General features: G+C 34.7%; 2 protein-coding genes across 2 annotated transcripts in view; one reads left to right on the forward strand and one right to left on the reverse strand.

The window, feature by feature from the left end:
• Positions 1 to 16,168: 16,168 nt before the first annotated feature.
• On the reverse strand, positions 16,169 to 20,262 carry LOC145255622 (trafficking protein particle complex subunit 2-like). The gene has a single exon (XM_080114143.1). It carries the CDS (start codon positions 20,134 to 20,136, stop codon positions 19,705 to 19,707), a length of 432 nt encoding a protein of 143 aa, XP_079970269.1. The 5' UTR covers positions 20,137 to 20,262; the 3' UTR covers positions 16,169 to 19,704.
• Positions 20,263 to 24,063: 3,801 nt separating this feature from the next.
• LOC145255623 (corrinoid adenosyltransferase MMAB-like) overlaps positions 24,064 to 27,450 on the forward strand; it is a 168,660-nt gene continuing 165,273 nt past the window's right edge. The window contains exon 1 of the mRNA XM_080114144.1: positions 24,064 to 24,226. Coding sequence (XP_079970270.1) covers positions 24,078 to 24,226 — 149 coding nt within the window. The 5' untranslated portion in view covers positions 24,064 to 24,077. The remainder of the gene's footprint in view (positions 24,227 to 27,450) is intronic.

A 27,450-nucleotide genomic window follows, 5' to 3' on the forward strand; every position in this document is an offset into this window, starting at 1 on the left:
ATATTTGTGAGAGTATATAAAATGAATAAACCTACAATGTCCGATGCCTCTGCAGAATCTAAGGATCCCATGACCAGATCAAATGAATTGTTCATTTTCCTTTTAACCCTTTTAACCCATTCGTTGTTATTCTTGATTAATACTGATCTTGTACATATTTTAATGATGTTGATTTCATCTTTAGGTATATCGGTAAACTTGGCAAACTGGTAATTGGTAATATTGGCAAACTTCAGGGCTGTGTTGAAGAGTTCCTCAGTTGTGGATGGATGATGTATAAAAGTAAAAACTAAATTAAATAAATTAAATAAACTTCAGAGTAGCAATGCATTTCTATTTTTAATAACTCCATCGCGCCAACAGTATTTTTTATAGGTTGACCGCATATCACAAATAATTCATTTAATTTTTGTTTCAAGCACCTTTAAATGTTATTATCTTATTTAAATAGGAATTGTGTCCGTTTGTCCGTGAGTCACAATTTTATAAACATACTAAATAGTATTGGGACGATTGGAATCGGAACTTTTGGGGGTATTGGAATCAAAATTCAAAAACATTTTAGCGTAAGTTCCGATTTCAAAAAGCGATCAGCTAAATTCATTTTAAACTTAATTTTCCATTGTTGTTATTGTTAATGATAAAATGATAAATATTTATTGATTTTAAACAATTTTTAAGAAACTTATTCGAACCCTATGTCAATAAGTAGTGATTACGTTACCTAGTATGAATATAGGCGAAGGTTATATAGTACATGTCAGGAAATAGACCCATCTGCAGGTGGTGTAATTGAAGTAGAGGGGATCAACAGTTAGCTCCCTAGACAAGACGAACTAGAAATACAGGCGTCGAAATATAGGCAATGATGACATCATGCCCTCAAGGATTTTTAAAAATTCAGTCCGAGTTGGGAAGAGATATGAACAAGATGTTGTCAACAGTGTAAACATCCAAGTGGATGCTGCATCGAGACTCTGCCCATGCGTTGCCACCATTAAGACTAAATTAGAAAAACAAGTTAATTAAATAAGGTAAGAAATGATTTACATAGTCTCTCGTCCAAAGAGTAAACTCTTTAACTAAAACTTTTGAAACATCAGCAAGTTTCCACGGTGTTTTCAGATTCGTCTTGAGTATAACAGATGATCAACAATCCTGAGAGGATTACGGCTCACACATAGAAAAGCAATGATGAATGACCAGCAACCGTGCACGTATGTAAAAAATATGTTGTTTTGTTTAACTTTGGTGATCTAACAGTAATCAGTGTGTCGATGTGATTATGCTAGTATAGGTGGAGAAAACATTTTGGAAGCCATGATGATGTCTACAGAATGATGAAACTTTCAGGCCAGGAATGCATAAGTTCAGTTATCATAACGATGTCATTTGCAATCCCCTCTGATCCATTCGGGCGGAATAAAAATAAGAGGCATTACTTTTGGAACGCCCGTTGTATTTCAAATGACTTTTTTCATAAAAATAACCTTCTGCTACCTATGCAGCTACACAAGGGTAACGCCGAGCGAATACAATAATGCAAAAGAACCCAATGTTCCAAACCTATCCATGCTTATCGGTATTTCCAAGGTGAATGCTCGTCTGAGCTCCAATCTAGTGCCCCCTTCTTGCCAAATGTTCACAAAAAAGATTCGACTAGTTACAATCACTATCAACAATTGTCCCCACTCTCTCTCTCTCTCTCTCTCTCTCTGCCGAAATCTATATGCAAATTTCATGAACAAAGCATTTGTCCTAGAACTGCCCGCCTGTGGAACACTCTTCCACTGGCCTGCTTTCTAGCCGACTACAATATGGTAGCATTCAAGTCCAATGTAAACAAATTCTTGATGAGGCGTCCTAGTTACACCATTAACAATTACTAGTAAGTGGAACGATAAAATTATCGCCCTAGAAATAACATGATTCCATTTCTGTTAGATGAAAAACGGTTTTCTTTTTCTGTTGTAGACCATCTACTAGTTGGCCAGTTATGTACAAATCCTAAGAGCGATAGGAGCCTTCTATCATGTTTGAAACTGACACAATGTTCAACGAGTAAGATCAGAGATGCACTGCTGCAGCACTCATGCTCTCTGCCGATCCAAGTTATGACAACAGGACCATTGCCAGCACCATTAAAATGCATTGCTGGATTGACACAAATAACAGGCCAAAGTTTCCAGCCATGGTGTCTTTGGTGTGGTTTCAAGTGATAGCCACATCATGCCACCTGACATTTTCAAAGTCGGCTTGAAAGTCAACACCAAAGTGTACCTGGATGTTCTGAAGAGTGTGATGATCCCCTGGTACAATCAGGTGTCCGCTGGCAGGTCCTGGGTGTGCCTGCATGACTTAACTCCAGCCCATGAGTGCAAGGAGATCCAAGCTTGGCGTCAGAAGGAGCGCTACAACTTTGTACTCTTATTTCATTGGCCCCCTTCTCCTGAACCTGAATCCGCAGGACTATTTTATTTGGTCATACGTCAAGAACATCACCAACATGACCTCCCACTACACCAAAGCCAACTTAATCACAGAATCCCCGCCAGCACTTGAGGAAATAGCATGCTCCCAGTTCCAGACTCGTATCAAGGTGATGATTAAAGCTGAAGCCGGGTACATTGAATAAATGTCAGCTCTACTACATAATCAAGTTACCTGAATGAATTTTTTCAATAAAAGTTTGAAAATAAAGCTGTAGTGTTGTTTTATTTAGGGCGATACTTTTTATCATTCCACCCTGTACACTACCATCTTACATTTAATGGGTAAGTAAATAAGTAAGAATAAGGGCCTTATGCCACCTGCAAAATAAAGACACTATTTTATCTCCACGATACCTTCTGCAACATGTTTGTACAATTTTTCACTGTATTCCCTCTTTTTAAATATATATCTCAATTGACCTTATTTGAAATATTGTCATGGCGCATCTTGTACTCTTCTTGAGCTTCTCCCAACAACTAATGAGGGGTTGTACATTCTTATCTTTCTGCCCACACAGCTGGCATGGGATTTTTAGCTATTTTATCAATATGATACTTTTGCTTCAAGTCATATTTTGATAATCAGGAGCTGATAGAAATACCTTATCCTACCTTGACAAAGTTCAAAATAAACTTCGTAGTTTAATAGGGGATGCCCTTTTCTCTTGCCTGTAACCTCTTTCCCACAGAAGAGACATTGCGAGCTTGTCTCCGCTTTATCATCATTTTCATGGCAAGTGCTCGTCTGAGTTCCAATGAGGTCATCGTTCACCAAACTTTCACGAGAAACACTCATCTACCTGAAACCACTATCAATAATTTCTCCTACTCTTTATCTGTACCTAAACCTAAACGTAACTTCCATGACCAAAGCTTCTTTCTTCCTGTTCCTGTGGAACTGTCTCCCGTTTGCCTACTTTCCAGCTGACTACAGTATGGTCGTTTTCAAGGCCAATGTAAATAAGTTCTTGATGAGCCATTCCCCTTAAGTAATCCAATTTACCAAATTTCCGCTACTAACGATTACTATGATATTGTCCTGTTGAATACTGTACACTCTTTAACTCTTATCCTTGAATGGCCTCTGGGTTTTGATAAGTGGTGATTCCTATGTAAAAAAAAAATCGCTTTTTCTTGTCTTTTTTCCTCTGGTAAATTCTTATTATATTGGCTTTTTCTTCTCATATCACTTCTCTTTTTTTGTTGTTCATTCATTGCCTTACATTCCGTACTAGTTCGCTCTCTTGCAATTTTTCAAATTTTGACACACATTTTATAAGTTTTTCCTTACAATTAGAAATGCAAACTTTCACAACTTTTTTCTTCTTTTTCACATCGTTCTACACTTATTAGCCCTCGTTTTCCCTTTTTTTTTCACATATAAACTATCGACATCTTTTGTCATCGTGTTCCTTACCTGCCTGTCCATGTCTTTCAGTTCTTTTTCTTTCCATTTAATATTACCTGCACCATATCGAAATATAACTACTGCCCATGTGTTTACTGCGAATATTTTGTTGTTTTTTTTCCATTTAATCTTGGCCTAAGAACCAACCATAGTCTCCTCTTGTGTTCTTTCCTTAATATTTCTTTCATTTCAGCTTCTTTTATTTCATTTAATTCCGCAATTCCTAAGTAGGTGTATCCTTCTTCTCCAATCATTTTTACCATTTACCCATTCAAAAATTTTATTCTTTCACTTTTAACAATTTTTCACCTTTTCAATTTCAAGGTACCCCTATTCTCTATGATAAATTCCATACCTATGTCATTATTGAACATGTGAACAGTCCTCGCAAGTATACTTAGCTGGTCTTCATTCTTTGCATACACATTTAAATCATCCATAAATAATAAAAGGTTTACCTGGTATTGTTTCTTTCCTCACTCATAACATGCATTTACCTTTTGTAATATGAACGACAAGGGTACCATACTCATAACATGCATTTACCTTTTGTAATATGAACGACAAGGGTACCATACTCATAACATGCATTTACCTTTTGTAATATGAACGACAAGGGTACCACACTCATAACATGCATTTACCTTTTGTAATATGAACGACAAGGGTACCACACTCATAACATGCATTTACCTTTTGTAATATGAACGACAAGGGTACCATACTCATAACATGTATTTACCTTTTGTAATATGAACGGCAAGGGTACCATACTCATAACATGCATTTACCTTTTGTAATATTAACGACAAGGGTACCACACTCATAACATGCATTTACCTTTTGTAATATGAACGACAAGGGTACCACACTCATAACATGCATTTACCTTTTGTAATATGAACGACAAGGGTACCATACTCATAACATGCATTTACCTTTTGTAATATGAACGACAAGGGTACCATACTCATAACATGCATTTACCTTTTGTAATATGAACGACAAGGGTACCACACTCATAACATGCATTTACCTTTTGTAATATGAACGACAAGGGTACCACACTCAAAACAAACAACAATTTGATATCAATGGAATTTTCCATTATTTCATACTTCTTTCCCAGAATTCTTTTTTTTTTTGTACTTCATAACATGGTACGACAAGATCAAAGTGTAGTAAATACACACACACACACACACACACACACACACACACACACACACACACACACACACACACGATATGACATAACATGCATTTACCTTTTGTAATATGAACGACAAGGGTACCACACTCAAAACAAACAACAATTTCCATTTTCCATTATTTTATACTTCTTTCCCAGAATTCTTTTTTTTTGTACTTCATAACATGGTACGACAAAATCAAAGTGTAGTAAACACACACACACACACACACACACACACACACACACACACACACACACACGATATGATTTGGGAATCTCAGGTAGGATAACTCCAGGTGTGCTTGAGGTATTGTGGTGAATGAGAACTTTAGCTAGGATCAAGCATAGACTGCAAAAGTACAGTGACAAGGATGACCATAGACACCCCCTCCCCAATTTTTGAGTGGCTTTGTGCCTAATTTTTTGTTTATTACTGCTTTGTTCTAAACTCTTCAGAGTAAATAAAAAATGTATAACTCAAAGTGTAGTATCTGTTCTGATGCTACACTTCAATTTTTTGTTCTCGGTTAATGGAGGAGAAATCCTTCACGACTGAGACAGTTTTTTTTTTTTGTGTTCCTTTTCTCCACATTAAAAAACGACCTTGGTGTCTAACTCTGCCCTAATGAGTAGGCAAAATAACTAGGAACATGCATTTACTTTTCGTAATATGAACGACAAGGGTACCATATATTGAATTAATTTTTTTAATTTTTTTGGAAATGAGTAAAATTGTTTTTTTATTTCATTTTTTAGACTATTATCCTTATCTTCTAGTTGTTGTTTTCTACAAGGTTTCGGCCAATTATTCCTCTGGCCTTCGTCAGGTAAACCGCGACGGGATAGGAATGTCGAATCCTCCAACTACATCCACAGCAATTACTGCTTTCAATAGTTGTTGTCGTCTCACCATGGTTTGGTTAACTAATCCTCTGACCAATTTTGAGGATTCCTATCCCATTGCGGTTAACCCGATGCAGGCAAGAGGAATAATTGGCTGAAACGTCATAGAAAACAACTAGAAGATGAAGATAATAGTCCAAATAATTAAAAAAAAAAAAAAAAAGTACCATACTTCAAACAAACAACAATGGCGACAAACTGTCCCCCTGAAAAATTGCGTCTCTTCACATGTACCTCGTCAAGTTCTTAACCGTTTGATATGAATGACATTTTCAATTGTTTCAAACTTTTTTGCAAGAAATCTCTCATATTCACCACGATTCCAAATATTTCCATGCTTTTCTTAATCTATGAAGAAACCAGATCATATGCTTTGCAGTAATCGATAGTATGCATAGATTTGTGAATTTTTTTTCTTACAATTCCAAAGTATTATCCTATCAATGAGTAATTGATTTCTGGTCCCTCTACTACCTCATCTGCATCTTTTTTGTTCGTCAGTTCAAATCCCTCGGTGTTCCAGATATTGGCAAATCTCATCTGCCAAAATACCTGTAAGCAATTTCCGCATCAGCGAAAGGCAGATGATGGGCTGATAGTTATCAACGGCAATGTATCCTTCTGACAGAGCTCTGTTCGGCAATGCGTGCTCCATTCAGGAGTTACATCTCCTGTCAAAATTCCATCAATTTGAGATGCAATCCTTTCATGCAAGTTGGTAAAGTTTTGTTTTTTTTATCCAGTATCATTGTACACCATCTGTTTTTTTTTTTTACTTTTTCCTTCTTCTTCTTCTTCTTCTTCTTCTTCTTCTTCTTGTTATTATTATTATTATTATGATGATGATGTACTCACTAGGAGTAGTCATACAAGCTATCCTCAAAGATTGCTCTTTGAGGATAACTTTTGGTTGTTCCCGGAGTTTGAATCACAAGTCTCCCCAAAGTCCTAGTCCACTTTGCACTCAAACAGCGGAGATCTGGTTAGTGTTTTCTCTCCTCGATCATTCCAGCCTCCTTGACCTTCATTATTTGGTGTGATGCCTGTTTATGGTTGTTTGTGCTTTGTATCTTTAGCCGTTTCTGCATCCAGTTTGTGTGTAGTTTACGTGTGATGTAATTATTATCATTATTATTATTATTATTATTTACTCACTAGGAAATTGCTCACTGACAACAAATGGTGGTGTTCTTTGGAATCTGAGTAACAAGTCTCCCCAAATTTCCGGTACTCCCCACCTCTTTCCATAACCTTTGTAAATGAATTTGTGCTAGTGTAACAGATGTTTGCCCTTGACTTTTGCAATGACCATGAGTCTTCATTTTGATTGGAATGGCAATAAGCCCTTTCAAGGTCCCAGTCCCCTTTGCACTAACACTCCAAATGCAAAAGATGCAAGGAAGTTCTGGAGTGGGATTTGGTCTGTCGAAGGGCGATATAATGAGAAGGCTAGCTGTTTTGGAGAGGTCAGAGAAAGGCTATCATAAATGCAGCAGATGAAGAACATTGAGATAACCAGCGATGACGTTAAAGCTGGCATACGAAGGATGACAAACCGGAAGGCGCCTGGTCCAGATGGAGTGATGAGTTTCTGGTTTTAAGAGTTTCCATGCCTTTATCCACCTATAGCTGCTGCTCTGCAAATGGTTGTAGAGTCGGGAGATATCCCTGATTGGCTTGTGAAGAGAACAACACTGATTAGGAAAGATCCTGCAAAAGGAACAGATGCCAATAATTATAGACCAATTACATGTCTGCCATTGATGTGGAAACTGTTGACTGGAATATTTGCGGAGAAAATTTATGAACATCTAGAGAGTAATGGTGTCTTTTCTGACGAACAAAAGGGGTGCCAGAAAGGCTTGAGAGGTACTAAAGAGCAACTGCTAATTGATAAAGCAATAATGCAGGATGTGAAGAAGAGGAATCTGAGCGTAACATGGATCGATTACAGAAAGGCTTATGACATGGTTCCTCATTCATTGATGATGAAGATTGCTGAGAATGTGGTAGGGGTTTTGGAGACAAGTATGGCTCAATGGAAAACGGTGTTGACAGCAAACAAAGAGGAGATAGGGCAGGTTGGCATTAAACGTGGGATATTTCAAGGAGATTCGTTATCACCACTTCTTTTTGTAATGATAATGATGCCACTGAGCATCCTCTTGAAGAGAGAAAAACTGGGGTATAACTTTGGATCTGGTGACAGACGCCTCAACCATCTACTGTTCATGGATGATTTGAAAATATTTGGTAGAAATGAAAAGGAAATGGAGAGTGGTAGAACTTGTGGGGATATACTCAGAAGATATTGGGATGGAGTTTGGGATTAGTAAATGTGTAGTGCTGGTGATGAAAAGAGGAGTAAAGCTTCATTCGAATGAAATAGTGCTGCCAAATGGAGAAATCATGAAAGAAATAGAAGATACAGGATATAAGTATTTAGGAGTGCTGGAGGGTGTAGGCATCATGAACTGGGAAATAAAGGAAAAGGTCAGGAAGGAGTATCTTAGAAGAGCGAAACTAATTGCAAAGTCGAAACTTTAAGGAGGAAACCTAATGAAAGCAGTAAATGCATGGGCAGTCAGTGTTTTGAGATACAGCGTGGGAATTTTAGAATGGTCTGACAAGGATTTGCATGCCATGGATATCAAAACAAGAAAAGTTTTAGCAATGTTTGGTATATTTCACATTCGAAGTAGCATAGCAAGGCTGTATCAAAAGAGGAAAGATGGTGGGAGAGGGTTGAAAAGTGTAAAAGATTGTGTTAGAACTGAGATGTCGTTGACGGAGCATGTGGTTAGAAGTGAGGAGTGGATGCTTAAGGTTGTGGCCAATGAAGTGGAGGTATGTGAGACCAAGGTTGATTATGTGAAACGTATGGATAGAGAAAGGGCAGAGGAACTGACTAGGAAGAAACTGCATGGAAGGTTCTTCCAGGATATAGCAGAAGTGGCTGATGAAAGATCATGGCAATGGCTTAGAGCTGGGTATCTGGCTAAGATACTGAAGCTTTTGTTAGTGCAGCACAAGAGCAGGCATTAGGAACACGATTGTTCAAAAAAGAGGTTCTAGGAGAGGAAGTTGCTGCTGAATGCCGGATTTGTGGTAAGACCTCAGAGTCAATTGCACATCTTGCAGCAGGGTGTAGTGGACTGGCCCAGAGAGAGTACCGCAAAATACACGATCGCATGGGACTCCGGATATATTGGGAGGTGTGTAAGAGGGTTGGGGTGGAGTGTGCTGGAAAATGGTTTGAGGTGCCTGATGAAGTGAGAACAAGTGAGGATGGCAAGGTAGAGGTATGGTGGGACAAAAGTGTCATAACAACCAAGCAATTGGAACATAATCGTCCGGATTTGGTCGTCATTGACAAGGTCTCAAAAAACTGGCAGATTGTAGACTTCTCAGTACCCTGGGACAGGAATGTAAGAGAAAAGGAAAATGAGAAGTGGAGCAATCGTAGTTGGTACACTAGGAGTAGTATCAAGTCGTCTGGAAGGACAATTGAGAAAACTATAAATCCCTAATGTTTTAGGCAGCCTTCAAACCTCTGCAATTATAGGTACCACAAACATCCTTCGGAAAACCCTTGATCTTTGAAGCTCCTGGTTTGAAGCCGGGATTAAGGGAAATCCTCTGGAAATGAATCCCATCCCTTTCCAGGGAGACGTTCATAAACGAAATCAAAATTATTATTATTATTATTATTATTATTATTATTATTATTTTTATTGTTGTTGTTGTTATTATTATTATTATTATTATTATTATTATTTTTATTATTATTACTATTATTATTATCATTATTATTATTATTTTTATTATTATTATTATTATTATAATTGTTATTATTATAATTATTATAATTATTATTATTATAATAATTATTATTATTATAATAATAATAATAATTATTATTATTATTATTATTATTATTATTATTATTATTATAATTATTATTATTATTATAACAATTATAATTATTATTATCATTATTATTAAACTGATTTTTCAGTTTCCATATCCTTTTCGGTTTTCTGGTAAGTTCTGTATATTTGTTTCGTTTGTCTGTCTCTTTGATTTTCATGCTGTGATCTGCTAATTATCATTATTATTATTATTAATATCATTCATTATTATTATTGTTATCATTATTATTATTAATATTATTCATTATTATTAATGCTATTATTATTATTATTGTTATTATTATTATTGTTATTAATGTTATTATTATTATTCATTATTATTATTATTAATATTATTCATTATTATTAATGCTATTATTATTAATATTATTATTGTTATTATTATTATTATTTTTATTATTATTAATGCTATTATTATTAATATTATTATTGTTATTAATATTATTATTGTTATTGTTATTATTATTATTATTATTAATATTATTGTTATTGTTATTATTATTAATAATAATAATAAAAATAATAATAATAATAATGTTGTCACATTTTCTGTCTATGTATAAAAGGTCATGTGTTCATTTTTTTTTTTCCTTTTTATAATCCTTTCTGTCCAATTTCCGATTTCGATACAATTATTGATCCAGATGTTTGTTTTTTTTTCAATTTCTAAATATAGAGTTGTCGTTTGTCGTTATTTTTGGAGAAAAGTGTCATACTAGATGTGCATGTATTTCTGCAAACGTTAAATGCACGCGTGCAAGGTGAGCGAGTGATATTCAGATATTAGTTTAAAACTAATAAATATTTATCACTTCATCATTATAGTACCAGCATTGGCAAATTAAGTTTTAAACAAAAGCCTACCAAAAAAAAAAAAAATTTGCAAGTGAAATAATTGGTTTAGGCATCAGTTACTTGCAAATATTAGTTGCATTGATTAATCGGAATCAGGAATCGGAAAAATCAGTTTTCAGGATATTGGACACCAAAAATTTTGTAACTATTTTCCAATGCCAAAAACGATTCTTTTGCTTATTTCAGGTTTGTCTCTAAAACTTAATTTTCCATTACTGCTAATAATGGTAAAAAAATAATAACAGAACCCATAAAAATTACACAGAATGAGGAATATATTAAATCAACAAATACATTTTAATAAAGCTAATATTTTTCTCGATAATGCAAAAACTAATAAGACGTAACAAATATGAGTTTATTAACTTTTCTTTGAAAATAGTGTCCATTGTATTTTAAATATAGAACTGATCCAAATGAGATCAACTGATAAGTACTAATAAATACTCAGAAAGTAATATTGTGCTACATAGTTCAATACAAATAATAAAATCATATTGTAAGAGAATCTTTAATTTACTCTACCAACCCGGCACCTCTTGGTAGAAAATATTCTTTTTCTTGTCCTGTTTCTCTCTAATGTTCCCTTTTTTACATAACAATTCGTAAACTGCTTTCTTTGGATAAGAACCGTTGCACATCAAAATTATTATGAGTTCCTTTTTCACACCATTACAACAATGATCATATACGTTTATAATGATATTTGAAAACAAAGCTACATCAAAGGGAGGTCACTTTCATATTCTTGTTCAGGGTTGTCAGATTGGCCTTTTTGAAAGCCAAATTGTGCGAATTTGGCCTTTTTTGGAGCAGTTTGGCCTTCAAAAATTGTATTTGGCCTTTTTTCAAAGTGTAACGTACGGACTAACTAAGGAAAGAACAAGTATAATCTATATAATTATAAAACTCAGATCATCTTGCTTGGGCATTTTAAACTGTCCATCTGTTTTTTTCTTTGTTTTTTTGTTTTTTTTTACATGGAAGTCACCACTTATCAAGGCCCGGAGGCCGCTCGGGGATAACGGTAATTGCATGTACAATAATCAATGGGATAGTATCGTAGTAATCGTTAGTAATGGAAATTTGCTAAAGTATCTTACTAAAGAGGGCAGTCCATCAGGAATTTGTTTATGTTGGACTTGAACACAACCATATTGTAGTCAGGTGGAAAACAGGCAAGCGGTAGAGAGTTCCGCAGGCATGCAGTTCTAAGAAAGAAGCTTTGTTCATGGAATCTACATTTTGATTTAGGCACAGATAAAGAGTGGGGAAAATTACTGACAGTGGTTTCAGCTAGACAGGTGTTTATCGTGAAACATTGGCGAGGGGAGACCAGAGATTGGAGCTCAGACAAGCACTTCCCATGGAAATGACGATAAAACAACGACAGGCTCGCAACATCCCTTCTGTGGGAGAGACGTTGCAGGGAAGAGAAAAGGGCATCTCCCACTAGGCTACAAAGTCTATTTTGTACTCTGTCAAGACAGGATAGGCTATTTTAGCAGCTCCTACACAGATATGGCAGCAGTACTCCATCCTTGGGCATAATTGGCTTTTATATAGGTAGAGAATTGCATCAGCATTGAGATATCTACTGGAGCGGTAGAAGGATCCCACCATTTTTCCAGCAACCTTGGCAACAGATTTGATGTATGTGTTCCATTTCAGATCAGGAGTAAAGGTCAAAGAAGCTTGTCAAAACATGGAACCTCCCCCAAGATGAGAGCCATCCATTTCAATTAATGCCATATGAGGATCAGAGCATTGATGATGTAAAGATAGAAGCTTCGTTTTTGATGCATTAAAAGTAACCAGCCACCTCTTCCCCACTGTACCACACGCTCAAGATCAGAGGAGAGAGAATCAAAGAGAACTTTGTTATTTACGGCCTTTGATGTGTTGCCATAGATGGTCATCAGCATAGATGTCAACAAATGATTTAAGTATGTGTTTTAGGAGATCATTGATGTAGATCAGGAAGAGAGTTGGGCCCAGGATGGACCCTTGAGGGACTCCAGCATTAATACTGAGGGCCTCTGATTTGTGCCCATCAACCACTACTCTTATTAACCTATTAGAGAGAAATGATTTAATAATTGAGAAAACATTTCCAGTCATACCGTAATTGGAAATCTTGTGAAGTAGGCCTTTATGCCATACCTTATTGACGGCCTTTGATATGCCAAGAGCAATTGCCCTAGAAAGGAAGCTTTGTCGAGAGATTCACTAATCCTATGGGATATAACCGTTAGCACATCTCCTGTAAATCTAGCAGAACGGAAACCATATTGTGTGTCACTAAGAAGGTTATTTCTGCTGAGGTGGTTGACTACTTTATTTAATATGGATTCCCGCAACTTACTCATGACACACAAGAGACTTATTGGTCTGTACTGAGAGGAAGATGACCTGTCACCTGAATTCTTAAATACAGGGCATGCTGATGAGGTTTTCCAGGGTGTTAGGAAGCAATTCTCCTTAAGACAACGCTTAAACAGTTTTGTAAGTATGGGGGCAAGTTCCGGTTGAAGCCTTTTTAACACTATAATTGGAATGCTGTCAGGGCCGGTTGCTTTACTGGAATACAAGGTTCTTGATTAGCTTGGCGACATCACGCACAGATATTTGTATGTTGCATAGTGTGTTGTCTTTTATAGGAGGAAATACAGGAAGTTGATGGCCTTGGTCACATAGGGTAGAATTAGCTGCAAAGTTCTTGGCAGATAGTTTGGCTTTGTCTGATGCTGACGAGATGACCTCAGGTCCATTGATGATGGTTGGGATAGACGCACACTTCTGTTCAGGATCCTGTTTGCTATTTGCCAGAACTCGCGGGAACCAAGCCGCTGCTCAGCTACTTTGGATTTAACGGACTTAGCATATAACTCTCTTGCATTTTTTATTACTCTTTTACAGTGGTTGCTGGCGTTCCTGAAAGCAGCTTTAGTCTCAATACATCTGTTACATTGGTAGCTATGGAAAAGTGATTTTTGTGTGTGATGGCAGCAGCACATTCTGGGGAGAACCATAGCTGGCTGTTAAGTTTTTGTTTAAATTTTTTGGATGGTATGTATCGGTCTATACCTACAATTAACCATTCGGTCAGGTCTGATACTATAGAGGACACATCCTTTTTAAACATGGAATGCAGAGGTAGATCAGATATAAATGTACGGAAGCTATCCCAGTCAGCCATAGAGTATCGGAGTATAGAGTATTGGTTTCAAAAAATTTGTATTTCATGGCTGCCCTGTCTTAAGTCTGATATTAAATATTTTATTACTGCTGCTATTCAAAGCATACACAAGGTCAAAAATATTTTTTTGTTTTAACTTATTATAACGTGTTTTCCTTACAAATAAATGTAATTTAACCCTGTTGAGTTGCAAAAAAGAAAACTGGTTTAAATATAAATATACAACTATAATAATATTTATAACCATATTTACTGCTTTTAGTAGTGCTCCTGTGGATTCTGAAAATTTTTTTTCCTTTGTTCATCACTTAAAAAAATGTTTTCTCAAGATAATAAGAGACAATGTAATGTCAAAATCACTTTATTTTAAACATTTTTCAGATTACCCTTTAAGAGCCAATGGGTATAGTATTATATTAACTTATATATTTTGAATTATCTCTATATAAATAAAATGAACTAATTTTTTCCCGTCGGATTTTGACATTAATAGGATTAAAAATCAAGATATTTCATGCAAATATAATATGCAAAAACGGCAGAACAATATCTGAGGTGTGTTATAGGCTTATTATTTCTCAAATTCCTCGATAATCTTAGATTTCTATACTTTTTCTGCTGAGAAGTCACGGCCAAAATCGGTTAAGATCAATGGAAGTGGTAAAATATTTTCTCTCTAATAAATTCCTCCTCCCCCTGCCACCACTTAACACCGTTTGGGGTCGTTCACAAGGAACAGTTGAGAAGAGAACACCGGTTTGGCTTCGTAGTTCTTTCATGTGAAGTTATTTAAAATCACTAAACTAAGCTGCAGTGTTCTGTGGCGTAGTGGTTAGCGTGCTGGACAATTCACATTATATTTTCACGTTCGCGCCGACCTACCGTAGTCGTTTTTTTTTTGTTTTTTTTTTTTTTTCCCTAAACAACTGGAATGGACTTTTCTTGGTGGCCGAACTGTTAACGTTGCAGATGGTTTTTTTTTTTTCACACTTTATTTTCCTACTTTTACTTATGACTCCGGGTTTGATCCTTCCTACTTACCTACCATAACATTTTTTAAAACTCCCCCCCCCCCCCCCCGTCCCGGAAACAAACACTCGGGCAACGCCGGGTACCCCTGCTAGTTAGTAAATAAAAAAAATCTATACATTCCCCCTACTCACACGTGTATTTTTACGTTTCCGAAATTACATGTACATATTACACAGGTATTTACGGTAATCTGACACAAAACTCTATAGCTATATATTCAAAGAGAATCAGAATCTGTAATTGTATCGGAATCGGGGAAAACATTAGGATGGTCCGATCATTAGCAAATTTTTTTTTAAATAAACATATTGTCTCTTACTCCAAACATGTTAAATCATTTCGGTCAAACTTGTATATCTGTGGTATACTGACACAAATTCCTAACAAAATGATTAACAAATCTCTCTCATTTTTGTTAAAAAAATAACACATTTCCATGATTCGTATTAGGTGCATACATATTTTTTTTTTTTTTGCTGACGTTGACAATAGTCTGAATGTTGTGTTCTTCATAAAACTAGCCGGATCGGTAATCGGGGTTTGTTTGAAAACCCGTACAACTTCAGTGTACCTTCACAATAGATGTAAAAACAAAACAAAGTCTCTTGCACTTTTAAAATAATACATAGCAGAAGTAAAATTTGAAAATAATGTTTATTTTTATTTTCTAGTGACACTGCTGACAGCATGGAAGGATCACGAGGTGGAGGTGTATGTGTGTGCAGAATGACAGAGATAATGTGCCTGCTTGTCCTGCCCGTGGTCGCTGCTCTCTTCTTCTCTCATCGTTGTCTGCTGCCTCTATTTTATTGGCACAGACGACGTCAGAACAATCTACCATGCATTGTCTGAAATGTTGGTCAGTCCCGCTGTCTTAACCCCGAGGATTCTACATCCCCCATTTTGATTTCTTTGATGTCATTCCCGTAGCACCTGGATCCAGGATCGTTGCGTTAACCCAGGATCTGACAGACTTTCCTTTGACTTATCTTTGCAAGCCCAGACAGCCAATCGTCCATATCTGCCACCTGCAACTCCACCCGCCTCTGTAACACGAAGAGGTCAAATAGGCTGAAATTTCAAGTCATCAATGTTACCCATCCCATGTACGCACCATTAAAAACAACAAAGCAAAACAACAGACATTATACATTAAATTAAATATCTCAACATGTTTATTTACATATTATACATAAAGAAATTTTACATTTTAATCCAAACAAAATAATTAAATGAAACTTGATAATACCAATGCATCTGCCAGACTAGTTTAATGGATACAACCTGTAAGGGTAACTGCATGTGTAATTGTGAGGCAAGGGTTGTGCAATCACCTGCCACACTTCTCTTGAATCGGTACTGTTTGAGTCCAGTGCAAGAAGTCCAGAATGAATTGAAACAGTTCAGAGATAAGCGGAGAGCACATAAAGCATCTGGAATTTCCAAATGGATCTGTGTGTAGCGTGCCATTAATTTGTGTCTTTTTTTTACACTGTACCTGCTGGTGGTAGTCTCCCTTTATTGCATGGTATTCATTATTAGTCCTTTCTCAGTCAGAAAAAAAAAAATATATATATATATATATACAGGACAATCTTTATGACGTATATACCAGTCATGGAACGAAACATCATACTCCAAAAATCATAAAATGATTAAGTAGTTATTTTAAGTTAACTAAGAATCAAATTTTAGGAGTAAGCAAGACACTGCTTTTTATCCACTATGATTAAAAAAAAAAAAAAAGAGAGACAACTGAATTCGAACTACCTAGATTTTAAAACAAATCTTGCAATGACTATGAATTGCTAAAACTCATAAAAAAATGATTTTCTATTTAACAAAAACTACTTGATCAATTTATATGATTTTTGGAATATGACATTTTCATTCTGTAACGAGTATATACATGAAAGATTTTTCTGCATTTTTTTTGTTTTAATTAGGCTGAATTCTGGACTTGTACCCCGTTTTTAATTATTTTTTTTTTTTTTTTTTTAAATATTTTAGGCATATTTGAGATAAGACAGATGAGGGAGTTGGTCCCAAATTCAAGCAATAAGCCACATCGAAATAAAAATAAAGTTGTTCACGTGAATGGAAAAGAAAAAGTACTCTTCCAGAATACGGACCGCTCTGAAATAATAACGTCATTTAGAAACCCATTCTTATCATAGGGAGGGGGAGAGAGTCTTGTAATTATTCTGTACTTTAACCTAACAATTGAATAAAACAAAAAGATACCGTAAAAATTGAATTTAACTTGAAAATCCCATCGCAAAACTAGCACGATCTATATCCTAAATTTGTACACCCCCTCCCTCCCATAAAAAATATGACTTTCAAAAATATTTACTAAACAAAAATATAAAAAAATAAAAACACAATGCAACAATGTAAATATATCAATAAAAATTTAAAAAAAAAATAAGGTCAATTTTTACAATGTGCCCCACCCCAACCTCCCCATGTTAAGAACAGTTTTCGGAATAACCTCCCCATGTTAAGAATGGCTTTTGACGTTACGGGGGTGTTTATTCCGAAAGCCGTTCTTAACATGAGGAGGTTGAGGTGCTTATAATACGCTTGGGCACGTCGTAAAAATTGACCAAAAATAAATATTAATAAATATAAATCAGTGCTTTTTTTTTTGTTTTTGGTACTTGTGCATAATTTGAACTCAGCTTCCGATCGACTTTGCTCGAACATGAAAAAAAAAATTGCTTATGTTTGTTTTTTTTTCTGTTAAAATATTATGTTTACAGGTTTCCTTCATTTTATATACATTATATATATATATATATATATATATATATATATATATTTTTTTTTTTGTAGCGTTTGTTACGCTTTCATAATCGGCGACGCTCGGCAGTTGCCGTCATGTTCCGAGCAAAGCCGATCGGACGCTTAGTTATACACAAGTACCTTTTTTTTTTCTTCGTGTTCTATTTTTAGAATTCAGAGTATATTTTTATGTGATTGAATTTCGGTTGTAAGAACTCATTTTACGGAGCCAAATTTGGCCCCCTTTTTTTTCTTTTTTTTTTACGCTCTTTGATTTTCTTAATTTAAAAAACATGCTTTCTTTTTATGTCAGCCAAAAACATAGTTCATGAAAGAGCATAAAAAAGTCAAATTTGGCCTTAAAAAGGCTAAATTTTAAAAGCAATATGGCGGCCTCGAATGTCGTACATTTAGGCTAATAAAAATAAAAAAAAATATATAAATGAAATTTTTTCCGCTTTTATTCCAGCCTCTGGGTCTAATAATGTGTTTTAGATAAAAATAAACATTTTATATTTCTTGTCTGTGAAATAATTTACGCAGCTGAACTGCACATTTGCCTAGTTTTTGTTGTTGTTTTGTTTTTTCGAGTGTCATTAGAAAAAAATTTGGTAAATTTTTACGTGCCCGGCGTATTATAAACACCCCAACCTCCACATGTTAAGAAAGCCGTTCTTATCATGGGGAAGGGTTCATTCCAAAAGCTGTCCTTAACATTGCTTGGTTAGGGGCAGGTCATAAAAAAAAAATAATAATAAAATAAAATACCAAACTTTTCATCATTTAAAATTAAAAAAAAAAAAAAAAAACAATGATTGGGCGATTCTATAAAATTGGTATTCATGCAGAATATGGACCGTATTGAAATATTGTTTTTATATAGAAACCCAATCTTTACAGAGGGGGGGGGGAGAGCTTTGTTAACTATTCTGTACTTTCACCAAACATTTTAATGAACAAAAGATACCTTAAAAACTTAAATTTAACTTTCAAATTTAAATTTTAAAAATATCAGTACCTAAATTGCAGAAATACTAATAAAATTGGCAATAACTCATTGTTCTAAGGGAGGTAACTATTTTATAAACTAGTTGAAAAAAAATCATTTTTTCTTTACAATTACTGGAATGTTTTTAAGAAAAATTACAATATCGTCGTATTTTAATGTTAGAAAAGTTTGTTAAATGGAGTAGTTAAAAGAAAGATAATTTTTTTTCTTACAATTTTTAGTAAAATAGAGTTACCTCCCTTAAAACAATGAGCTGCTATTTCCGAATTGCCATAAAATTATCTAAATCAGAAAGTGCTTTTCTTTTTTTCGTTCTTGTCCCCAATTCTACATAATTAAATGAAAAATATATACCAGTCACGAGACGAAAACGTCATATTTCAAAAATCACGTAAATCAATCAAGTAGATTTATTTTTAACTAAGAAAATCAAATCTACTGAGTAAGGAAAAAAAGGACTGTGGGTGGCGCCGTCTCGCATCGCCATTTTTAAAACAAAACAAAAACAAGAGGAAATAAGTCCACAATAATTCAAACTTGCGATATCGGTCTTGTAAAGCTAACGATTTCACATTAATCGCTTTAAATCGTTTAAATAAAATAAAATTATTTTTGTTTTTCTTAAAAAAATAAATACTTGATACGTGATTTTTTTTTTTTTGGATATAACATTTTCGTTCCGTGATGGATAGATACGTATATTATCATAAATATTTTTCTGTATTTGTATTTATTTTTTAGGTTGAACTGCAAACTAGCACTTTTTTCCCGTTTCGGTAGTACGGGTTTCATTTTGTGTAGTCAATTTTCGGTTGTTTTCGTCGTAACTCGATACCAGATTTTACCGAGCAATTTCCGTAAGCAATATAAATACCATTCATTTTGTTTTCACTTAATTCGACAAATGTTTTCTGGCGAAGAAATGGCACTTCCTCTCGAAGGCGAACGACTTGATGGGCGAGTTGATCTCGTAGAACGGGTTCATGGCGTGCTTGATGTACGTCTCGTAGACGTCGATGAAGAAATTCTTGATGCCGTCCTCGTGCTTCACGTCGTGTAACATGATGAAGCGCATCCGGCTGGCCGTGACGAACGACGAGACGAACCATTCGTTGAACTTGTCGCCGACTTTCAGGTACATGTTGTTCGTTGTCCACATCTGCTCGTCGACAAGATCGAGGGCGGCATGCGCAATGAACTGGTTCAGGTGGCGATGGTCGTCCTTCTTCGGATCGTGGCCCTTGTGGTTAGGCGGAGACGTCTCCATCTCGAAGATAGGGTTGTCGTAATGGCCCACAATAGCGAAATAATAATTTCCAGCCATTGTTTCTGCTATTAGGGGAAGTCACTTACGGTTGAACTTTAATTTCGGGTTGGTTGATTCAACGTAAAAAATAGGATATATTTTTGTTATGAATCAATGAACGACTTTGAGAGTTATCTCCCTTTCACAATAGCTCTCATTTCCCCCCTCCCTTTCTTATAGCATCAAAATAGCGGCCAAGTTTACAAGCATGCTCCTTGTGTATCGCAAATTTTATTATTAAAATAATTCGTTGTACAGTACACTGTGATCAATGCTTTCGTCAACATTAAAAACAACAATAATAATAATTTTTCTTTTTTTATTTTAATGGTAAATTTTTACATTAGGTCCACGCCACAATTTTCTTTAAAATGACGACTTTTACGGGTTTTCGACTATTCTGAATAAATAAATCTCATTTAAATTTTTCAGAGGCAAGTAGTTTTCGAGATATAAAAGCCTGTATTATGCACTGTAATTCACTGACCGCCATGTTTGTACACGCGTGCGATAAACAAATCTACTTCTCTGCGACCGACACTGCCACCTAACTTTTTTTCTTTTTTTTTTTTTTTTTACATGGAAGTCACCACTTATCAAGGCCCGGAAGCCACTCGGGGATAAGGGTTATTGTGTGTACAGTAATCAATGGGATAGTATTGTAGTAATCATTAGTATTGGAGATTTGATAAAGTGTCTTACTTAAGGGGGCGATTCGTCAGGAATTTGTTTATATTGGACTTGAAGACATCCAAGTTGTAGTCAGGTGGGAAACTGGCAAACGGAAGAGAGTTCCACAGGCGTGCAGTTCTAAGAAAGAAGCTTTGTTCATGAAATCTACGTTTTGATTTAGGCACAGATAAAGAGTGGGGAAAATTACTGACAGTGGTTTCAGCTAGACAGGTGTTTTTCATGAAAGATTGGCGAGGGGGGGAACGAGAGATTGGAGCTCAGACGAGCACTTACTTGCCATGGAAATAGCGATCAAAGACCGGCTCGCAACGTAAAAGTAAAACTTGCTATCTTTTTTATTCTGCCTGAATTGCATTGTTATGATGATTGAACTCATGCATTCATGACCTGAAAATTTCATCTCTCTGTTGCAGATATTGATGGCGTGACACTCTAAGAAAAATAACCTCTGTCATAGCCGTGCATAAGAAGTGGAGATGCATCAATGGTGGGAATTGCGGCTAGGGTGGCTGTGAACATGCGTCTGGAGTGCACTTTGTCATACGAGGGTTTTTCAAAAGTAAACCCTCCTACTTTTTTTTCAACTGAAAAAGTTGAAGAGTTATGAAAACGGGAGTGGTACTATTAAAACGAGCGACCTATTGTGCTCTAGAATTTATTTTTCTACATAGTCACCACCATTCTCAACACATTTTTGTTAGCTTCTTTTGATGCCTCGGTCATTGAACTCATACACTTTGTCACTCACATTTCTGTTGCCACTCTGAAATCGATGAACCCATCTCCTGTGCTGACATCAACTGCACCAGCTTTGTAAATGCTCAACAGGTGCCAATGAATATGGATCGGTTCAATTTTTTTTTTTTTTTTTTGTGTGGAGGAATTTAGTGATGCATCTCCACTTTTTATGCACGTCCATGACAGAGGTTGCTTTCTTAGAGTGTCACACCGTCAATATCTGCAACAGAGAGATGAAACTTTCAGGTCATGCATGCATGAGTTCAATCATCATAACAATGCAATCCAGGCAGAATAAAAAAGATAGCAAGTTTTACTTTTGGAACGTTCCGCATAATTCAAAATATGAACTAAGTTATTTTTTAGATAAGATGGGGGGGGGGGCTTTGCCCAGTCGTAAAATACGCTTAAATATATTTCAATTTGTCCAGATTTCGTATATAATATTATACAGTCGTGATTTCAAAAGTAACACAAAAAAGTATTTGGATGCCATCAGCTAGAATCGAAATCAGAATTGTGGCATTCAAAGCTGGTAGCATTACCACTGTACCAACATGACACACACATAACCTGATTAAAAATTAAAAATAAACTAAGATGAATGTACAAAATGTTTAACGATTTTTTCAATTTTGACCCATTTTTGACTCTTTGGAAACTATTTTAAGACCCATAAAAGAACGGCCCGTAAAAAATCTAATCATTTGAGGCCCCTTTTAGTTCTGGAGGAGATAGAGTTTGATAATATGGAGACAGATAGACAGACAGACATATAGCCGTTTATAAATTAGATTTTCAAGTTATATTTAATTTATAGTATTTTCTCTTTGTTAAATTGTTAGGTGAAAGTACAGAAAAAGCTCCCTCCCTATGTTAAGAATGGGCTTCTAAATAATGTTAATTTTTTCAGCATGATGCATATTCTGCATAAGTACTTTAATTTATATGCATGTACTGATTCATGAAAATATTCAGTGCAAGTCCAGAATTAAACCTATATAAAAACAAAAATACAGGAAAATCTTTAGGAATGAAAATGTCATATTCCAAAAGTCATATAAATTTATCGAATAGTTTGTTTTCTTTATATAGAAAATCATTTTTGAAAAAAGATTTTTAACAATGTTTTTCTGGCAAGATTGTTAAGTGAGGAGTAATCAGTGATGAATCTTAAATTGCCTCATAAAATTTGATTTTCTTAATTTAAAAAACGTGCTTCACCAATTTAAGTGATTTTTGGAATATGACACTTTTGTTCTATAACAAGTACGTATATCATAAAGATTTTTCTGTATTTATAGTCTCCCATTCCTAGACATGGTTCAAAAGAGAGTCGCCAACCTAATAGGTCCTGAACTGTCATCTAGACTTCAACCTCTGTCTCATCGACGAAATGTTGTATCCCTCTACCTGTTTTACAAGTATTTTAATAGTGAGTGCTCTGACAAACTATAAGCCCCTGTATCCCCTTGACATAAATACCCCCAACAAACTCGACAAGCAGTAAAATTCCACTTTGAAATTACCTTCCAGGTCCCTGATGACTGTACTGATATGCAGAAGTTCAAGTGTAATATAAACAGACATCTTGCTGCTCAACTCCCTAAAGTTTCCCTGCAAATTATGTCCCAGAAACACACATATATACATATATATATATATATATATATATATATATATATATATATATATATATATATATATAAAAGTGAAAGTGTGTGTGTGTGTGTACATTTCCCTACACAATAACTCTGTCAATTTTAAGCCTACAGATTCAAACTTTGATATACAGGGTACTGAGATTTGGGAAAATCGATGTGATTGATTTTCGGACAGAAATTTGGTGATTAAGGGGTCAAAGTTCAACGATTTGACCTTTGAGAACTCTACCAAACTCCTCCTACAATTTTGGGTCTAAACACATGAAATTTTAGATATAGGTTCCTTGGACATGGATCTAACTTAATAACTTTATTTGAGCCCTAAACAATAAATTTTAAGGGGGCATAATAGGGGTCAAAGTTTTAAAAAAAAATGACCGTTTTTTTGGGTTTTTTTTTTTTGCTCAGCATACACCTCAAAACACCCGGGCAATGCCGGGCTGAAATGCTAGTATATATATATATATATATATATATATATATATATATATATATATATATATATATATATATATATATATATATAAGTTTAATGATTAAAGTTAAATTCTGTAGATTAAAATATATCTAAAAATATATTCAAGTTAAGAATTTATTGTTTGAAACAAGAAATTTAGGGAGAAGAATATTTTGCGTTTCAGCAAATATATTGAAAATATTATTTAAAAGTTATTTAGATGGTGTTTAAAAATTATATATATATATATATATATATATATATATATATAATTAATTAAATAGGTTGAATTGTGAACTTCAACAAATATTCTAGTTTGCTACTTTTAATGGTATCATTTTTATCAAGCTGAGTGATACGATGAAAATTACCAAAGGGAGATAACTCGCAGCGAATCATTGACCTCTATGAGGGGAGTGAGTACTGCACATTTCCATGCATTGGTTACACATGTTTATATTTTGTTTTTAAATACTCCCCGGAACATGAATTCTTCTTTGGTCAAAGTTCAACATTTCTGGCGATGTTTAGCCAATTCTGGACGTGTCAATATGTCGTAAGTTGATATTCATCTTTATACATAAAACATATGGTGACTTTAAACAATTGACATAATAGTTAACATTTATTGTTTCCACATTTTTGGTGGCGAATTATACGTTCTACTTTTTGTTTATTGAAATGTAACTTTATTGTTTTTAATTATGTTGTTTGCACTTTGCTTATTTCACAATAATGTACAACAAAAAATTATTCATATCGTTCCCCCAAAAGGTTAGACACCAAAGCATGTGTCGTCTTGAGAAGCCGGTACATTCTGGCCTACGATAAAACGTCTGAGCAGCCCCGTCGATGTAGAGATGCGTCTTAGAAGATTAGCAATAAACTATCACCTACTCAGAGAGGAGATAAAGCCTGGTAAGGTGTAAATAGCTAGTCATTGGAATAGTTTCAGTAACTTGGTTAAGTAACCCTTTTTATCAGTTTGTCCAACCCTTTATTTGCTGCGGGACTTGACTCAAACAGGAAATGGGATTAAGGGGCAAATAGTGTTCATCACGGTGATTATTAAATAAAGTTGTTAACGTCAGTATGAAGCGTTAAAGTCTTCTTTTTTTTCTCTCTCTCTCTCTCATGACTAGCGGGTATTGGAAGGGGGTCGCTCCACCTCCAGACAAGGCATGAAGCTACTTGATCATAGGAGCTAAAATAAAAAAAAATTATAATACTACTTCAAGGTCACAAAATTGCCAACGATAAGTGTTAGATCGAATAGATGTCCTAAATTAGCATCGGTAAAAAGTTTTCAGAAAAAAAAAAAAGAAAAAAAAGTGCTTATTAAGATAGAATCGACAGATCGATTAAAAAATGTCATTTTAAGCAATAAAATAAAATAAAATAAAATAAAAATAACAGTGTTTACTTAATTGCTATGTCGAAAATAGTAATATATCCCAAAATTAGGAAAATTCATCAAATAGAAAGTTGTTTATAGTTAAAAAGTAATTTTTAGAAATTTGGAGAAATTGCATTTTCTCTAGATGCAAACACCTTAAAGATTGCGATTACAGGGAACATACTTATCTCTCTTATCGACATTTTAATGGCGAATATTTTTTTTTTAACCCGAACACGAACACTCGGCGGTGAACTTTTATTTTATTTTTTTTTACTAAAAACACAATAACAGTTGTTGTACTTGATGAACTTTCGTAATTTTTGGATATATTACTATTTTCGACACGATAATTAAGTACTGTCGCTTTTGCTTAAAACGTCATATTAAAAAAAAAATCTAGGTGTCGATTTTAACTTAACAAAAAAGTGTATTTCTATAATTAATTTTGGCGTGTATACACGTGGTACTATGGTACACCAGCGACATTTTGTTTATCCCATGGATCCTTCGATCCACACAAAATATAGAGAACACGTGCAAAAAAAAAAAAAAAAAGAGAGAGAGAGAGAAAAAAAAATATGATACCTCTGACGATCTGTTCCAATCTTAAATAATCAAGTTTTTTTACGGCAAAATATGTATAAAAATAACATTCTTGGGCGTCTTATTTGTTTTATTAAATAGTCCTATCCTGTTTAAACTTTTTTTTTTCACTTAAAGTTTGTATTCAATTTTTTTTTTTTTTTTTTTTTTTGCCTCAATGTAAGGGATTTGGTCGACATTCACCGATGCCTGTTATCACAGCCGTGATGTGAGCATAGAGGTAAATGTTTACCAACCCCTAACAAAAAAATTTAAAGAAATAAAAAGTCGAATATAAACATTAATGGGTTTGTATTACTTTACACATAGATTCGAAAAAGTTGTCAAAAACAAATGTATAACAAATAAATGTTATCAAAGGCTAGATAAGTTACTTTTCTACCTAATTGGATAATTTTTTAGTGTTTTTATTTAATGTAACATGTTTATTCAGCTCGAAAAACATACAGTGTTTACGGATGTATTTGAAAATTGCAAATAGTGGGGCACTCTCTCGTGAACATGGTAAGTGTGGGAAAATGAGTTAAAACTAAAAAAAATTACTGTTAGAAACTATGTTACCGTAACATAGGCTGACATATATTCAGTGGGTTTTTAACAGTATTTTGTTGGAGGTTACATCAACAGAAACGTTGTGAAAATCAACACTCAAGATGAGAAACAATAGAAACGTTGTGAAAATCAACACTCAAGATGAGAAACAATAGAAACGTTGTGAAAATCAACACTCAAGATGAGAAACAATAGAAACGTTGTGAAAATCAACACTCAAGATGAGAAACAATAGAAACGTTGTGAAAATCAACACTCAAGATGAGAAACAATAGAAACGTTGTGAAAATCAACACTCAAGATGAGAAACAATAGAAACGTTGTGAAAATCAACACTCAAGATGAGAAACAATAGAAACGTTGTGAAAATCAACACTCAAGATGAGAAACAATAGAAACGTTGTGAAAATCAACACTCAAGATGAGAAACAATAGAAACGTTGTGAAAATCAACACTCAAGATGAGAAACAATAGAAACGTTGTGAAAATCACACTCAAGATGAGAACAATAGTCTGATGGCTCCAAAAAATATGAATAGTGAAAATAAATAAATGAAAAGCAAAGGTATTTTATATTTATGTGATAAAAAATCCTTCTAGACTGAGGTATTTCCCCCAAGTAATATCTCTACTTATACATATGAGGACCATGAGTACCAAGTGGTCAAGCGAGATGAAAACGCACTTTTGTGTATGTGTATCTGAGTTCGTTTCCTGGGCTGATTTTTTTTTTTTTTAATTTTACACAAATGTACTTTATATGTCTGAGAGTGTTCTTAAATAGGTTTTGTATCAGTATGCCTCTGATAAGTATTGAAAATCGATAATCGAAAAATCTGATCAAAGAAAGAAAGTCCGTTTTTGACCACAGTTAACACCTTATACAGCATAACATCACAAGTTTGAGAAGTTTTATCACTCAAGGGTCCATCCTTGGCCCAACTCTCTTCCTGATCTACATCAATGATCTCCCAAAACACATACTTAAATCATTCATTGACATCTATGCTGATGACATGGCCATCTATGGCAACACATCAAAGGCCGTAAATGACAAATTTCTCTCTGATTCTCTCTCCTCTGATCTTGAGCGTGTGGTACAGTGGGTGAAGAGGTGGCTGGTTACTTTTAATGCATCTAAAACCAAGCTCCTATCTTTACATCATCAACACTCTTATCCCCATCGGGCATCAATTGAAATGGATGGCTCTCTTCTTGGGGAGGC

Source organism: Euprymna scolopes, chromosome 31 (genome assembly GCF_053919585.1).
Source record: "Euprymna scolopes isolate OS-2025 chromosome 31, ASM5391958v1, whole genome shotgun sequence".
Lineage (NCBI taxonomy): Eukaryota > Metazoa > Mollusca > Cephalopoda > Sepiida > Sepiolidae > Euprymna > Euprymna scolopes.

What these genes read in the sequence shown, in the direction of transcription:
- LOC145255622 (XM_080114143.1), bottom strand. Translation starts at nt 20,136, where the DNA reads ATGGCTGGAAATTATTATTTCGCTATTGTGGGCCATTACGACAACCCT.